The sequence below is a fragment of the Natrix helvetica genome, assembly GCF_964273705.1.
Source record: "Natrix helvetica genome assembly, chromosome: Z".
Taxonomy (NCBI): Eukaryota; Metazoa; Chordata; class Lepidosauria; order Squamata; family Natricidae; genus Natrix; species Natrix helvetica.
The window spans coordinates 119,347,494-119,365,089 of record NC_138554.1 but is presented as its reverse complement, the minus strand read 5'-3'; the positions used below and the strand labels follow the sequence as shown (position 1 = coordinate 119,365,089).

The 17,596-nt window shown below is 41.3% G+C and overlaps 1 protein-coding gene across 1 annotated transcript; it reads left to right on the top strand.

Moving 5' to 3' along the window:
- Positions 1-5,839: 5,839 nt before the first annotated feature.
- On the top strand, positions 5,840-16,437 carry LOC309401139 (uncharacterized protein). The gene is made up of 5 exons (XM_081970136.1): positions 5,840-6,188; positions 8,207-8,793; positions 10,947-11,485; positions 13,572-13,638; positions 14,660-16,437. Exons 2-5 carry the CDS (start codon positions 8,214-8,216, stop codon positions 16,171-16,173), a joined length of 2,700 nt encoding a protein of 899 aa, XP_081826262.1. The 5' UTR covers positions 5,840-6,188; positions 8,207-8,213; the 3' UTR covers positions 16,174-16,437.
- Positions 16,438-17,596: the final 1,159 nt, after the last annotated feature.

Below are 17,596 nucleotides of genomic sequence, written 5' to 3'. Positions count from 1 at the left end.
ACGGTCCCTGAACAGGCACGAGACGTGCGTCTCCATCGCCCGGGCCCGGATCGCCTCCGCTGCGCGGCGCCTCAGGCTCTGTGTCCTTGCACCCGGCCTTCACATCGCTGCCGCCGCCGCCACCACCGCTGCTAGGACAGGCTCGGCCGAAGGGAAGTCCGTCAGGCCTCGGCCGCGCTGCCCTCGCCTCCTCCTCCTCCTCCTCCAGCCGCGCCATCGCAAGGATTAAGGCGAAAGGGGGGGGACGGGGAAAGCGAAGGGGGCTTTGTTGTCCTCCTTCTCCTCCTCCTTTCCCCCTCCGGCTCGAACGCGGCGCCGGGGCCCGGCAGGCAGCGAACGAGTCAGAGCCTGCCGACTGGAGGAAGAGGGTGAGAGGCGGGTCCTGTGAACGGCGGCAGCAGCGGCGGCAATAGTCGTAACTCGGCGGCGGGCTGCCCCGGCTGGGAGACAAAGGAGGGGAAAGGCGGCAGGCAGCCGAGTTGCGACTATTGTGGTTTTAAGTGTTCCGAAGGCTTCAGGGAAGCCTCCGGACGTTCCCTGAAGCCTCCGGGGGGGTGGGGGAGGCTCTTTTCGCCCTCCCCAGGCTCCTATAAAGCCTCTGGAGCCTGGGGAGGGTGAAAAAATCATGCAAAATGGGCACGTTGTGCGCGCATGCGCACTGGGGGCGCATTGCATTATGGGTGCAGCACGCCCGCACACGACCCCCCCGCGCTCCCCCCACTTGTGGCACGCGAGCCAAAAAAGGTTCGCCATCGCTGTACTAGAATAATAAAATTAAAAATGAGAAAAAGGATTCTGAAGAAAAGATACAGCAATTATAAAAATAAGAAAAAGAAAAAGAAGAAGCTAAGAGAATGGGTGGAAAGAAGAGAATAAAAAAGAACTGGAATTTTTGAGAAACCAAGAGAAAATGGTTACAGAAGGAGGAAGTGAAATAAGGGATATATTAGTAGATTAAAGTGAAACGTATTAATATTGTTAATGGTAGGTAGTTAATTAAGATATAAGGGAATTATATTAACAATATTAATTGTGGATAATTAATTAAGTTAAATGCTTATTATGTAAAAACTGAATTTGAGGATGTATGCTACTTATAATAAAACAGATGGAATATGAAATGGTAATTTGGTTTAACTTTGAAGGGCAATTAATGATAATCTTTATGTATTAAGAAAAAAATAAGTTTACGATGGAAATTATGGAAAGAAAATAATACAGCTGAAATTGGAAATAGAATTATAATGTAAAGTGAATTATGTATATGAAAGGATGTTAAAAGGGAAAATCCGGACAACACTTTGTTTCTAAAAGATCTTAATAATTTGCAATAAAATATAAAAACCTTGTTTAAAATAAAAATAATATAAATTTGGCTTGGTATTAAGTGTCACTCTAGTTACCTCCACAATTCCTAACTCTTGTTACTGCTCCTTCTCTCTCTCCTCCCCTCCCTTTCCCACCTCCACCCTCTCCACACACCAGTGACGTGCAGTCAGGTGAGGCAAGTGAGGCACAGCCTCACCACTCTCATCATGAAAAAAAAGTAAAAGGAAAAAGCTGAGCTAGTTGCTGCCTCACCGTGGATGACTGTGCTTAACCTCACTGGTGCTCTCCCTCCCCAAGTGTAGTGACTTCCTCCCCAGGCCCCCATTCATTTCTCTCTCACACACACACAGCTGGATAAAACTATATAAAAATCTAGCCCAGCTTCACTGATTACAAGTTTGAAAAGGCAACGTGGCTCCACCTGCAATCAAACTACACTTGGGGAGGGAGAGCACAAGTGAGCACTGAGGAGACCACAGGAGGAGGCAGGAAGCCAGGCAAAGAGCCATGCTGTAGTACACACACTTCCCCCCAGCCTCTTTCTTTTGGAAGGCTCGGCTCGGCTCCCCTCCGGCTTCTCTGCCTCTCCTCTCACCCCAGCCTGCCAGCAGGAGGTGGTAGGTGGGCTTTATTGTGTTCCAGGCATTTCCCACCCAGACAGCAGGCTGCATTTGCAATGGTGGAGGTGTTTGGGAAAGGCAGCAGGGGAATGGGTGTGTGTGTGTGTGTGTGGCAGAGGAGCTGCTTTCAAGCCACTGGAAAAGATATCCAATCCAACTTTTGTGTGTGGGGGGGTTTGTTTGAGAGTGAGTGAGAGAGGGAAGGGGTAGGAGAGATAGTCCAATCCAGTGTGTGTGTGTGTGTGTGTGTGTGTGTGTGTGTGTTTGAGAGAGGGGGAGGAAGGGAGAGAGGGAGGAAGGAGGGGAAGGAGAAGAAAAAGAAAAAGAAAGAAGGAGCAAAGGAGAAAAACAAATGCTGTCGCTTTAAATTGGAACTGAGCATGCCTGGCTGTGGAATTCTGGGAGTTGAAGTCCACAAGTCTAAAAATATTTGAAACCCAGCACTGTGTCAGTGCCTCACCAGTCATAAATCTCACCGCACGTCACTGCCACACACATGCTCCTATACTTGGAGTGGCAGTGGACATTTTAATGATCTATTGCTAGTGGTCACAATAAATTGTAAAAGGTAAAGGTAAAGGTTCCCCTCATACATATGTGCTAGACATTCCTGACTCTAGGGATGGTGGTTCTCATCTCCGTTTCAAAGCTGAAAAGCAGTGCTGTCCGAAGACGTCTCTGTGGTCATGTGGCCGGCATGACTAAATGCCGAAGGCACACAGAATGCTGTTACCTTCCCACCAAAAGTAGTTCCTATTTTTCTACTTGCATTTTCGAACTGCTAGGTTGGCAGAAGCTGGGACAAGTATCAGGAGCTCACTCTGTTATGCGGCACTAGGGATTCGATCCACTGAACTGCTAACCTTTCTGATCGACAAGCTCAGCGTCTTAGTCACTGAGCCACTGTGTCCAATAAACTGTAGGGAAGCCAAAAACCACAGTGATTAGATCGTCATGCAAAAATCCTTGTGTTGCATGTGGTCTTTTTTCGGATTTAGTTCACGGTGGTTCCTTCAAGACTATACATTTAATCTATGAGCTATTGTACCTTCATTTTTCATGCTTTCTGTAACCAGCTTTAAGGAGAAACTGCTCTTCTGCTGCCATATCAAATTTAGTCCTGTTTTGCTTTACAGTTATCTTGAACCCATTTTCAATTTAAATGCCACCTGAGTAAGTTGGGAGTAGGTGCTATCCAAAATGAATTAAATATAAATGTACATAGGTAGTTTATTTCCAATATTCCATTAGGTTGAAAATGGAAGGAGAAAAATACTATCACCAGGAACATTAAGAGGAAGCTCAAAGCTTCACTTACTGCCATATATAATACTTTAGTATTCAGTCAGAATTGCCCATCAGGATATTTAAGCTGTATAACTATACAGTATTAACATCCGAGTAACTATACAGAAGTAACATCCAAGTTACTATAGTAATATAATACTTAAACTTTTTTCTGTTCTTTTTTCATTCATTGGAAAATGATCTTATCACCCAATCACCTGACCAATATTGTACCTTATGTCCTATGCAGGCAAGAATGAAGTTTCAATGTTTTCTATTTCAGTTAGGATTTGGGAGTTTTGAAACAATGCTATACTTTTTTTTAGAGCTAACACATATCTTCGTGGGTTTCTAAATAGTAGGAACTTATGTAGTGCTAATTTTCAAAACAGGGATCTGGGCGCCAAATACAAGTCAAATACAACAGCTATTAGAATTCTGGTTTCTTTTCATTGTTCAAAGCTCAAATGAGTCTCCTGTGTTCAAAAGGCCATTTTAAAATAACTAATCTATATTTTTAGTGTGTATGAATTATCGTTTTTGGGCAGGCCTTTTCATTCCTTGAGGAAATAAAGTGACTCCACATGAATCAAAGAGTTTTGGCTTATCTCCCAGTTTTTCCAAAGGTGCATTTCATTTCTGAATTGAATATGGATTTTATTTAGCATGTTTAAATAAAAGAAAAATATGTGAAATAAGCACATGGAAGCAAGATGAGATAGATAAAGGTACGTATTGTTTTACTCAGTAAATGGGGTATAGATAACCTGTTGCTAGTAGAAATACAGTAAATTTAAAAATACATGATTATGGCTGAGATCTTGCAGGAGTCTTTTCTTTGTTTAAAAATATCAGAACATAAACTTTATTGTACAAGTGACTAGTCCATAAAAACGTTTCTGTACCTTTCTCTTAGTTTTGACTTCTGGGGATTGTCTGGACTAGTCCTACTGGTTTTCTTGTCAAAATTTGACAGTGGTTTGCAGCTGTCTTCTTCCTAGAGCTGTGAGTGGGTGACTGGCCCAAGATCACTTAGATGGCTCTGTGTCTTAGGCACAATTAGAACTCACAACCTCCTGGTTTCTAGCCGGACGTTTACACACTACCCCAAACTGAGTCTTGGATTCATAAAAACCTTGGATACCCAAAATTAATATTGATTAGTTAGGTCAGAAGATTTGTTGATAAGGCTGCTGCCCACCTTACATATTACATGACAGAATTTGGCCACAGTTAAAGAGATGGAGACATTTGAATCTGATAGTAGGATATTTAAATAGTGACCAGAATATTTAATTATATGTGGAATAAGTAAAATAAACAAGCAAAAATAGGAGGAAGGTGTATTTGATATATTCACTGCCTTGAGTTATTTGTAATAATAAAAGCAAGATACAAATAAATAAACTCACAGAGAGTGTCGGCCATTAAATTTGAATTGTATAATTGGGTGGTTATTTAATTTCCAGATATGTGTTTTACGCTGTTTTGCAATTTGTAGAGCTTCTGTTTTGCAATATTCAGCATTTCCTCAGAATGTCAGTCTGAATTATCCCATTTTCTGAATTCTCATAACCATTCAGAACCATATCATAACCAAACTCAAACAGATCACGTAAAGCAATAAACTCCTTACCCTATCCAACTTGAGATCTAACAGGTCTTTACTTTACTACTCTAAAGGTTTTACCTGAAGACAGTTATTGATATGGATCCCTAGCAGACATTACAGGTAGTCTTCAGTTTACAACAGTTCATTTAGTGACTGTTCGAAGTTAGAATGGCACAGAAAAAATTGACTTATGAACTGTGAACATTTTCACACTTTGACCATTGCAGCATCTCCATTGGCACTTGATATACGTTTGGATGCTTGACAAATGACTCACGTTTATGACGGTTGCAGTGTCCTGGGATCACGTGATCCCCTTTTGCAACCTTCTGACCAACTAAGACAGTGGGGAAGCCAGATTCACTTAACAACCGTGTTACTAATTTAACCACTGCAGTGATTCAGTAAACAAATGTGGCAAGAAAAGTCATAAAATGGGACAAAACTCACTTAACAAATTTATCACTTAGCAATATCAATTTGGGGCTCAATTGTGGTCGCAAGTCGAGGACTACCTGTACACTCTAGGCAAATGCTTGCTGACCTTGGCTCTCTTAAGATGTGTGGACTTCATCTCCCAGAATTTCCCAGGATGGCTGGGAAATTCTGAGAATTGAAGTTCACATATCTCAGAGCAGCCACCATTCACAAACACGCCTCTAGGCAGACCTCAGGCACAGATCCTACAGGTGTGTCCTTGTTCCGAGACTTTTTAGCCTCCACATCCTGCTCGCAACTATGAAAGGTTAAGGAACGCTTGGATGCTTGGTTCTCACTCCTGATTTTTAAAAAGGGCTCGGGTTCCCGTTGGGATCATGTTAACCAGTGGGGCACGGGGGGGAGGGGGGAGTCTCTCTGTGTATCGGTATGTTTTTTGGTGGAGGAGGAGGGATGAGAAAAGAGATAATGTAACTGCGAAGCTCATTGGCTTTCATCCCGGTTCGCCTGAGAGCGGAGAGCAACACTTCTGCGCCCTCCCCCTGAAATGGAGACCTGCAAATTCCCCAGCCAGGAGTGTTGCGGAGCGCTCCTCCTCCCTCTTTAGGGTGGGGGAGCAAACTCTTCCAGCCCGGGAGGAATCCTGCAAATAGTCGGACATCCAGGGAGCTAAAGGGAGGCGCTTAATGCAACTGAAGTGAAGGATGTCTGCAGAAACCTTACACTTTCCCGTTCCTTTCCAAGGTCCCGGAGAAGGAGGGAGAAGAAAGAACTACTTCCCTGCCCCGGGGGTCCTTCTCGATCATTGATTCACCTCGTCCAGAAACCGAGAAAAGAGGGTTTCTCCCCCACTCCCTGCTCTTTTGTTCTCCTCCCCCTTCATCTGCGCCTTGTATTTTTAGGTAAGCCGCTCGTGTTGCTTGATGGGGATGACTGAATTGTGAACTTTCTTTCCTTTCTCTCTCCTCCTTTCTTTCTTTTTCCCTGCGTGTGTTTAAAAAGTTTGCCAGATCATATTTAAGGAGGATTTTGGCAACGTTTGCAAAGAAAGAGCAAAAGAAGCGTGGGTTGCCTCTAGTTGGGTATAGGGACTCCAGGTGAGTAGAGAAAACTTTGATAATTTGTGCTGGAAAAGAAGAATTATTAGTCTCAGTCTCCGTGTATCTTTCAAGAAATGTGGGTGAATGCAGTAAGAGGTTAGAAATAAGAATAATGGCAAAACAGTATTATTTTATTAAGTTGGGCATCTGGAGATCATCTGATTAAAAAAAAAGATTTGCTGGCTCTGACCTTATTTAGAGCAAAAGATGTGAAAAATGAAATTAGCCACCAAGGCAAGCTAGTTAGTTGTGTTTGTGTGCTTTCAGCATTGTTTAATTCTAACACCCATATCTAGTAGTGTCCCACTTGGCAATCTCCAAAATTCTGATAAAAACTAGAAATTTTGAGAGTTACACACCCAACAGGTATAAAAAAATACCCAGTAGGCAAAGGATTCTTTATCTGTAAAGTAGAACTAAAACCTGTTGAAAAAACTCTGTAGGATGAAGGAACAGTTTGCTAGAAGGCTTGTTTGTATTTTTAAAATGATGTTTGCATTTCTACTGGGCACATAAGTGTTACAATTTAGTTGTGTACAGTATACGGGGTGGCCCTTGACTTATGACCACAATGGGAACCAGAATTTCGATTGCTAAGCAAGTTGGTTAGCAAGTGAGATCAGAGGTGGATTGCCGTTTTTTTTTTTTTACTACCAGTTCAGGTGCGCTCTTGTGTGCGTGAGTGATGCTTCTATGCATGCGCAGAAGCATCCGGGCGGGTAGGCAGAGCCTCCCGCTGCTGCTACTACCTATTTGGCTGATCTGATTGAGAATCTCCACAGAGTGAATCTCGCCCAATTGTATGATCTTGTTTCCCACATTTGTTAAAGCCAATCACTGCAATTGTTAAGTAACTCATGCGATAGTTAAGTGAATCTGTCTTTCCCCCTGACTTTGCTTGTTCAAAGTCATATGGGAAAGTTGCAAGTGGCAATCCTAGGTTGCTGCAGTAGTTGCAAATACCGTATTTTTCAGAGTATAAGACACACTGGAGTATAAGACGCACCAAGGTTTTGAAGAGGCAAATAAAAAAAAGTTTTTGCACTCTGCAAACCTCCCCAAAACATCCCATTTTTTGCAAAAACGGGCCTGTTTCCCCCCCAAAAGGCATTGATGGGGGGATTGTAGAGTGCTCTTGGGGGGCAAAAACGAGCAAAAAATGGCCCATTTTTCTTAAAAACACACATGACTGATTCAACAGGATTCTTTAACTTCTTTATATACATAATAACACATGAGTAAATGTACAATACTAACAGCAGATTCTTCCAACGTGGTAGAGAAGAGAGACTGTAAGTCAATTCAGAGAGCAGACTAGACAAGCTAGTTTCAGTTTCAATTCCCAGCACAGCACTCAGAGCTGCAGGGGTAAACCATGCTCAGGGTCCAAGCTGTTTCAGCTCCAATTGGCTGACCTTGTTACTAAGCCCTGTTCATTGGCTGACCTTGTTACCCTGTCTCATTACAGCCAGTCCCCAATGGCTGACCCGTTGTTATATTCTATTCCAGTTCATGAATATTTTGACAATGCCCTTCAATGCTTTCTTTGGTTTTATTTAATATTATACATGTTATTTTTCCCCCTCAATAGGAAGCTCTCTATCAGTAGCCAGACAGTTAGTCATATTTGTTTTCCCAGCAAACATAATTATCATGCATATTTTATTTATTGATTCACGGGGGAAAATAATTGACTGTTTTCTTTCGATGTAATAATTCTGTAACACTGCCTGTTAAGGCAGAGGTAAAGAGCAATCATTTGAATAGTGAGGTGTTTCTCTCTCCCCCCAACGGATTTACTAAGATTTTATTTTCTGTAGATGTGAGATGCAGGTGAAGCAGCCCTATTGGACTTGTTGCTGTTGGCTTGGAATCTGCCTATGGCTCCTAGCTGGAGAAAGAGGATGTGTCTATGCAAAACTCTGTGGAATTGCCCCCTGTGGCAGGAATACCAATGGCGGATTACAGCCCAGAAGACAGCAGTGTCATGGTGTGCGCTGCTTCAGCAGGTCAAATCGCTCATCTCTTTCTTTCATTCAGCCATCCAGCAAGCAACAACCACATCAGTCCTCTAGAGGCAGCATCCTGGGGCTCTTAGCTGTGACCGGCAGAGGTACAGATGTGATATGCTCTGGAGGAAGGGACTGTCCCAAAAGAACTCTCAATAGCACCATGCAGGACTGCAGAGGTATTGAGTGTCGGCTACCCCTGCACATTCGTCAGAAGCCTAGACCTGCAAGCCAAATCTTTCCATGCTCACCAGATGAAGGGGAACGCTGCCTTGAACCTACCTCGGTCAGAGTAACTGAGAAGGCAGCACAATTCATTGGGGAAGAGCTTGCCTACACAGCTTCAGAACTTGGTGGTGCTGCTCTTGGCGTGCAGCTCACCTGTGATGTTGAACCAGGTAAGTGTTGGCAACTAGTCCCAAAGGTGCTTTTTTCAAGAGGCAACTGGACTTAAAAACAAAAACAAATTCAAGGTTTTTATTTTTTATTACAAATTTTTACATATTTTATTAACAAAGTGTTGTCTGGGTCTTTTCTTTTACATCCTCTCATATGCACGATCCATTTTACATTATATTTCTATTTCCAATTTCAGCCATATTACTATCTTTCCATATTTTGTCTTAAACTTATTTTTTTTCCTTAGTACATAAACAGTATCACTAATCACCCTAATTCTAATCTCTTACAATAGTATCAACTGCATCACAAAGTATGTTTCTCAAATTCGCCATTTCACTCTTTAACGTTTCATCTTCATCTCTTAACTTAAATTTTCTTCAAGGTGAAACCAAATGATCATTTCACATTTCATCTGTTGGTCTGTTTAACTATACGCAACATACATCCTCAAGTTCAATTCTTACATAGAGAACATTTAACTAAGAGGCAACTGGACTTTCTGTTTTTTTCTTTGAAGACATTTCGTTTCTCATCCAAGAAGCTTCTTCAGCTCTGACTGGATGGTGGGAAATGGAAGGATTTATACTCCTTGCAAATCGCTGGCCATTTGCATTCTTTTAGTGGATCATTAACAGTGGTGGGTTCTGGATCCCGTTCCAACCGGTACGGTTGGAACAGGCCCGGCGTTACCCACATGGACGTGCATGGCACGCGCATGCGTCGTACCTGCTTGCGACGCCTCCGCAAGCCTCTGCGATGCTCCAGCTGCTCATCGGAGTGTCTCGCAGGCGCCGTACACGCCATGTGCGTGCGCGTAAGCTCCAAAGGCTTAAAGGACAGGCAAGGAGCTCGGGCAGGTGGGTGGGTCCTCCGGAGCACTGTACTGGAACGTTACCCGGTGCTCCGGCCAGGCTCCAGTACGCCCGTACAGGGGTGTACCGCCTGCAACCATCACTGGTCGTTAAGGTCACCTGGAGGTTTATCTGTGTCATCAGGGTCACCTGACTGGTGTAAATTAGTGTGGAGCCTCCTTGGAACTGTTGAAAGAACTGTGTTGCAGACACTGTGTCCTACAACACAGTCCTTTCAATGGTTCAAGAAGGCGCCACACCAAATTGCACCATGACCTGGATGACTGAAAATCTCCATAGACAGTTGGCAACTAGTATTGATCCATTTAGCAAGGTAGGACTGATTGGCTGCAGCATATATCATTGTACAATGAATAACTTTAAATATCAGTTCTGGTCACAAGAAGACATGTTCAGTGAAAAATACCCAGATACATTACGGCCATTAGAAACATTTAGTTCCAGCCTTTTTACATTAAAAAAATGTGAGGCATGAAAGACTAGGATCACACATGAATCTCCAATTACTACTCGTGTCCATTAATAGTAATCTAGTCAACTAACAGTTAGCACTATTTTGGTGCTGGATAAAGGAATTCAAGAGGGGTTGGACTAAGTCCATTTGTGATTACATAGAGATTTGAGGCTGATTCCTGTTTTATCTCCACCCCCAGATTCTGCCACTCCTTCTCCTACAAAAAAATATTTCAGAGTAAAATTATAAACAATTTTCTGTGTCCAAAAAGTTGAAGATGAGAATTAGCATTTCTTGGGCCAATTGAATGACAGACCAATTTCTGCCAAAATAGTAATATGAATAACAGGGAGGGCAAACAGAAAGAAAAATCATTCCTTTTTTGTTTTCATGTCATACTCTACAAGTTTAATAGGCCTCATGAGCCTCAAACCAATGTGGTAGCTTTTCTTTGCAGCAAAATGCTCATTCGAGTTTTCCTCTCCCTATTAATGTTAGCCTAAGACAAGTGAGTAAAATTTTTCCATAATGTTGACGCCTTTAGATAGGCTCAAAGTTAAAAGTCTGTGCTATAAAAATATGATTGTTTGATTGAATGATTATTCAATCATTATTTATTATAGCAAAGAAATAAAGAAAACCCTGATTCCATGTTTTGATCATTCCAATTCTTGCACCTGAAATCCAGCAACCATAGATTATGGTTAGAATTTCCAGTCCATGTGGCTGGAAATTTAACACCTCTAAAGAATGCCAGTTTGAATTGCTAAGACTGAGTGAGAGAAGCTGTGCATGTTTTAATACCGGTTTGTTTGCATGTTAGGAGGTAATGAAGTTCCATCTGAGGATGCACTTGTGCTCCAACTACAGCTTACAAAAGGCCAAGAAGTGTTTGTTGAAACACTAAAAAATCAGCAGGCAATCATTGTGGATTTGCAGCAAAAACTTACAGAGCAGCAGGATGCATTAGCTACCCAGCAGCGGGAAATTATTCTGCAACAAAGAAAAATGTATGAACAAATGGATCTGATCAAAGTTCAGTACGGCATGCTTTTTGACACAGTGAAGCAAATGTCATTTAAGGGTTTGCAAGAGGACATCCAGCATTACTTTGAGGCTAATCTTCAAAACCTGCAGAAGGAAGTCAGAAATCATCTCCAGAAGTCCTATTCTGGGCATAAACTAAACGTGGACGCAAAAATGATTGATATTGGAGAAACTTTAATGGAGTGTGGCTTTTGTGAAAGTGATGAATTTTGCAATTTTCAGAAGACACCATCACAATGTGAAAAATGTACCTTGTGTCCTGCTGGCTTTTTTCAGCTATTGGATTGTTCCGCAAATGCGGATCGAATATGCCAGGTGAGCTATTATATTTTAAATTTGAATAGTAGCCTTTTTAGGAGTTAAATTTGGCCCTATATGCATTTCACATAAGTACTGTATTTGTTCTGACTATAAGATGCTCTGGAGTATAAGACACACCAAGATTTTGAAGAGGAAAACAAGAAAAAAAATAGGTCTTTCAAACTCTCTGTGCGCCCTGTTTTTGTGAAAACGGGATGAGCAAAGTGGGGTTTCGGGAGACCAAAAATGGCCATATTCAGACACACTGACATTTCCACTCTCTTTTTTTGGGGGGGGGGAGTGTGTCTTAGTACGGTATATAGATGTGTATACCTTGATCTTTACATAGGTTACTTACTGTTTCCACAACTTTCAAAAGGTCTGAGCAGTTGACATTGGCAATATTTACAGCATTAGTAAGTAGCTGGTGTTAGTCAAGGTAATGTTAGTTATGGTCACTGTGGGATTCTAAAAGGTGATAAAATCCAAACATCTGGTATTGTTCTCCATGTGGGCTCAGAAGAAAAGAATGGGGTGTCAAACTCAATTTCATTGAAGGCCACATCAGGGTTGGGTTTGACTTTGGGGGCCCAGGGTGGGCGTGGCAGTGGTGGGTGTGGTCAGTTTAACATCACTCGTGTCGAGGGTGCCTGTAGTAGCCTGAGCACTCTGACAGCAAAAACGGACTCCCAAGCTCCATTTTTGGCTGCACCAGCCTCCTGCAACCATCTGCCAGAGAAAATGGATATGTTTGAGCAAGCTCAGAGCAGTGAATTTAACAAGGGATTCTATAACAAACAAAGAGACATTGAAATGCCAACATGTATTATGACGATATGTAAGTGATGTAGTTATGAGGTCTGACCATCATATCATAATCCACATATCGTTTCTCTCACTTCTTCCCACTCCCCGCAGATGCCTTCAAGAATATTTATATGTGGTAAGGAAACAATTGAAAGAGATAATTCAATATCCAAGTTATGAAAGCTCTAGCTAATCTTTTTGGTGATATGAAATAGATTTCTAGTAGGTGGTGTGAAGAAATAGGTCTGGAAGTAATTACTTTGATGATAGATTTGGAATCTGTCCATGAAATGGATGGCTAATAGACTCCATAACTATTTTTTCCATGCAATTAGCCACTCCTGCATGGCCATGGAAATTGTTGTTCTACAAGTGCCTCCAATACATGACCAGGGGTAGAGAAGGCTGAGAAGGCCATAAATCTTGTCAGACAAGCTTCCAAAACATTGCTGGGTTTACTTAAAGCTGAAACAAAGTAAGGAATAGAAGCAATTATAAATATTTTAGCTACCGTAAGTTTTTCTTTTTCAGATTTTCTACAAATAAAGCAAAATTCTCAAAGGTAGCATAGATTGAGGAAAATTTTTTACTCACTGTCTGAATTTCATCTTTTCTGAGGCTAAAGCAGAGACTACTTACATGTTATTTTAAGATTTATCTTGCAAATCCAAAGTGGCATTATTGGGTCATTGTAGGATCTAATGTGGGTAATGTGGCATTATAATATTGTTATACTGGTGAGATGATCCATGATGTCTTGGGTAACATTTACTAATATTAGGATCATATTTTTTTAAAAAAAACCAAAACAGATAACACAATTGTTATCATCTGTTGAAAAGACACGAAGTAGTGAAGGCAAAAAGAAGCAATTTGAGTAGATCAAGAGGGTTTTCTTTTAAGATCTCACAGGAATTATAAGGAAGAAAAGGGATAGGAATTGGTTTTAAATTTATGGAACCAAAAAGACTAGGCAAAATAGGTTTTGAGTCCCAAAGGTAGAGTGTAATTATAGAATTATTGGAAAGACATTAGATCATTTGCATCGTTTATTCAAATTATAAGAGAACAGTAGCACTGAATATGTTTTTTTTTATTTTATATATGTAATAGTACATGTATAATGTTAGAAATGTACTGCATAATTAATTTAGATATATCTAATAGAGGCTTTCCAATCTGGTGTTTTTCAGGTAGGTTGGACTTTAAGGTATAGAGGTGTTTTTTGTTCATTTGGGTTTTTTTTGGGGGGGAAACACTGATTTGAATATGAATTTGAATCTATTCCTTGCAGGATAAAGATGAATGCACCAAATTACCAAGTATCTGTGGAGAAAGAATGAAATGCCTGAACACACCAGGTAATGAGTGACAAAACCATTTTTTGTTTCATAGTCTTCTTTTACAGTATATACCATATTTTTCAGAGTATAAAATGCACCTTTTTCCCCACAAAAAGAGGCTGAAAATCTGGGTGCATCTTATACACTGAATACAGCATTTTTGCCTCCCGAAACCTTGCCCCCTTCACCAAAATGGCCTTGCAGGGCATGGATAGCCTCTAGGAAGCTTTTAGAGAGCTCCTGGGGGTTGGGGAGGACAGAAATAAGTGAAAAATGGCCCTTTTTGCTCACTTTCTCCCCTAGCCCCCAGGAGCATTCTATAAGCTTCCTAAAGGCTATCCATGCCCCCCCTTTTTTTTTACAAAAAACAGGCCGGTTTTCACAAAAAGGGCTGTTTCTTTGCTCATTTTGCCCCCCAACTGCCAGGAACACTCTGCAAGCCCCCTAAAGGCTATTCATGCCTTTTTTTGGGGGGGGGGAACGGTCTTGTTTTCGCAAAAAATGGGCCGTTTTGGGGAGGTTTGCAGAGTGCAAAAACTTTTTTTTATTTGCCTCTTCAAAACCTTGGTGCGTTTTATACTCTGGTGCGTCTTATATTCCTAAAAGTACGGTATCTAAAAATTCTGAAGTTTAGTTTTCCTTCAGTTTGATTAGAATCAGTGGAACTCCAGATGGCTGATTTGTCTTGGTGATTTCAGTGGCACTAACGTCCATCTTAATCTTGAGTGTCAGCTGTGCAGTGTCAGCTGTGCAGAAAATGATTAAGTATGATAGGAAAATGATTTGTTTAAGGCCCAAAGAATTGCCAAATTCTGGTTTTAATGGAAACTGTTAAATAACATGCATGTAATGTAGATTCATTATAATCCTGTTCTATGATTTCCCTGTAGAAGTTGGGTTTTTTCCATCTTTTGAGATATTTAAAATGAGACTGGATCGCTACCTCTAAAGGATAGTTTACAAGTAGTCCTCAACTTACAACAATTTGGGCCTGTAAAATGAGGCTTCTGACTGAATTATCTTTTCTTCTTGTGAATAGGAGGATTCCGCTGTTTTGGAATGGCAGAAAAAGAGGCTGCTCTGGGACTGTGTGGAGAGGACTATTTCTTTAATAAAGAGCAGCAGGAGTGCCAAGCCTGTCTCGTGTGTGATGATGGAACAGTGATTTTACCTTGTTCGCTTGTGAGCGATACAGTTTGCTCAGCAGCTGTTGAAACCGTTCTGTCTGAGACATGGGCTGCAGATACAGCATTACCCTTATCTGGCTCATCTCAGATCTACCCTGGGTTTAAGCTGAAGTTGAAAGAAAAACAAGGATGTGATGTGGGAACCCTTGAAGAAGGCAGCTTGGTGTTCAAAGACCATGGCTTAATATGGGCTGATTTCAATTTTGCTGTGAAACATAACTGCAGAAATTTCCTCCACCTTTCCTTAAAATTCAAGGACAGTGAAGAAGGCTATGAACTAAGTGGCGTTCGTATTGAACAACCAGAAGTCAGACTGTTTCAGAGTGCCAGTGTGAGTTGTGCTGCAGAAGTAGAGCCAAGCCAAACCCTTTCAATATTTTTGAAGAGCCCTAATCAATTCTGCAACCAAAGTAAAGATTTAGACATATATAATCTTCAAACCCCTCTCAGCTTGTTTTGGTTATCTCATGATACAGGAGCTGTAGCTATGACTGCACAAATAATGACCGCAGTTCACTACCAGACAAATTATCAACCGACCTTTAAATTTGTTTCTCTTTCTGACCCTTATATGCTAACCTTATGTCATGATGGTAGAGCTATCAAGTTTACTGAAACGGGGGTTGTGAAATTTGTTTTCCAGCAAGCTCTGTATTCCATGGGTCACACCTGCGTTCATGAGGGTTTCAATATGGTGGTTTATCTGAACAAAAATGGAACTAATGCAGAACTGATGACGATTTATAAATCTGGTGTCAATTACAGAGATACTTCAATCTCCGTTTCTGGAGCCACCAAAATCAGTGCTGGGGATCTAATGAGCTTTGAGATCCTTTCTCCTGCCCAATGCAGTGTTCGCTATTTTGGAGACAGCTCTGGAATTAGTACACTCAGTCTCATCTGGCTTCCATCTGCTATTTCCACTGCATTGTCTGCCAGAGTCTCTGTAATAAGATTACCTACAGGAGCTGTCAGAAACAAACTTTTGGATTTTGTACAAGTCTCAATCTATGAGAAACAGATCTATTTAATATCTGCTGGACAATTTGCCCAAAAATACTTTGTGTTTACAGAAGAAGGAATTGCTAGTATTGTGTTCACTTTAAAATTAATTCATTCATGCAATATGCTCCGGGTAACTTTAAATCAGCATATCAATGATAATGCCCCTCTTAACATAATTGCTCAACAAATTGGAGGCCAAGTACCTGAAGGTAGCATTTGGGCCAGTGTTAGCCTTCGTTCCTCTTTCAAGGTTCACAATGGAACCATGATATCTGTATCGCTAGACTGCGTGCGTGGCAGAATTAACCACATTGCTCATGAATATGGAACAAGCTTATCTATCTTATGGATATCTTCATAGCTTTGCTAGGAGGACTTTTAAAAGAAACTTTGAAGATTGAAGGGTTGTGTCTATTGGATAAAACCCAATTTGGTGCCTTTCAGATGTGTTGGACACAGCTCCCATAATCTTCCAACTATGGGACTCAGAATTTTCAGTCTAGTGTACATGAAAGGACCAAGACTGAGAAAGCCACAATTCCCTTACTTTTCTGAGTTGCATGTAATTTGTATCTTTATGTTTTGTTGCATGAAGCAAATTAAACAGTCAACCTTTTGATAATACTGATTGATTGACTGAGTGAGTGATTGATAGAAAATGAAAATTGTGAGTCAACCAAAGGTATCATCTCTACTGAGTTTCTGTTGGATGTTCTGGCCATTCCATGAGCTCTTGGGCTGGGAAAATATTGAAAGACTATATGTCATCATTAACTTCTTCGTTGTTGGACAAATTAAGGGAGTAAGAGGGGGAAAAAAGCAGGAATATTCAATGCTACATCAACTGATCCACTCAATTTTCACACTCCCTGCAGGTCATCCTTTTAGCAATTTCCATCCAACTATCTGCTTTGCTCATCACTGCCTAGTATCATCCTCCTCTGCCTCTCCTGACATGACCTCAAGCTGAGGGAACATTGAGAAACTCATCCTAGCTACCACCTGGCTATCATTCCGCAAGTGAATCATGAGCAAAGCAGTACTTTCACTGTCCTTTTAAGGGAAGTAAATACAGAAGGAAAGCAATAGTGAAGGAGACAATCTTTCCCTACTTCAACAAACCTCATCGGTGGCCAAATACAAGGAGTGGGAGCAAGGGTATGGCAAAAATACATAACTGAGTTGAAACAAATCCATGGCACCTAGGCTACAGTATACAGTATACCAGTGGCCCCAAGAAGAAGGGCAGCAGATACCTCTCATGGGTTCCCAGAAGTGCATAGCAATTAACTGCTGACATGATGTCTAGAATCCAGGGATTTTGCATGCAAAGCATCTAATCATCTCTGCCAGCTTTAGACTCAACAGCGTTCAAAGCACTCTTAGTAAGTAGCTTAAGAGCATCTTCTGGCAACAGTCACTGTGATGCACAAATCAATAAGCCATAAGTACATTTTTAACCAAGCCAAACCATGTTTTAGAAACAAGAAAGTTGTATTGATAATGTCCTCGTGTCCTCAAATGCCTGCTCAACTATTATACACTTTTGTTGTGAAGTGCAGGAGCAATGGTGGGAAATCATCAACTGTGCATGAAAGGCATACTTCCACAGTAACAAGGTGAACTTCCAATTCAAGAGAAGAAGCTTAAAACACCTGATTTTTGTGGTAACCACCTGCACCGAGGCCCATAAACTAGCCCATAAATTCATCCCAACCTGCAGCACTATGCTGTGATAGTACTTCCTTTTTCTAACACTTCTAACATTTGTTTGAGTATAACGT

What these genes read in the sequence shown, in the direction of transcription:
- LOC309401139 (XM_081970136.1), top strand. Translation starts at nt 8,214, where the DNA reads ATGCAGGTGAAGCAGCCCTATTGGACTTGTTGCTGTTGGCTTGGAATC. An exon ending in CACCTGTGATGTTGAACCAG is followed by an intron (nt 8,794 to 10,946) that starts GTAAGTGTTGGC and finishes TTTGCATGTTAG; the next exon opens with GAGGTAATGAAGTTCCATCT. An exon ending in ATGCGGATCGAATATGCCAG is followed by an intron (nt 11,486 to 13,571) that starts GTGAGCTATTAT and finishes TATTCCTTGCAG; the next exon opens with GATAAAGATGAATGCACCAA.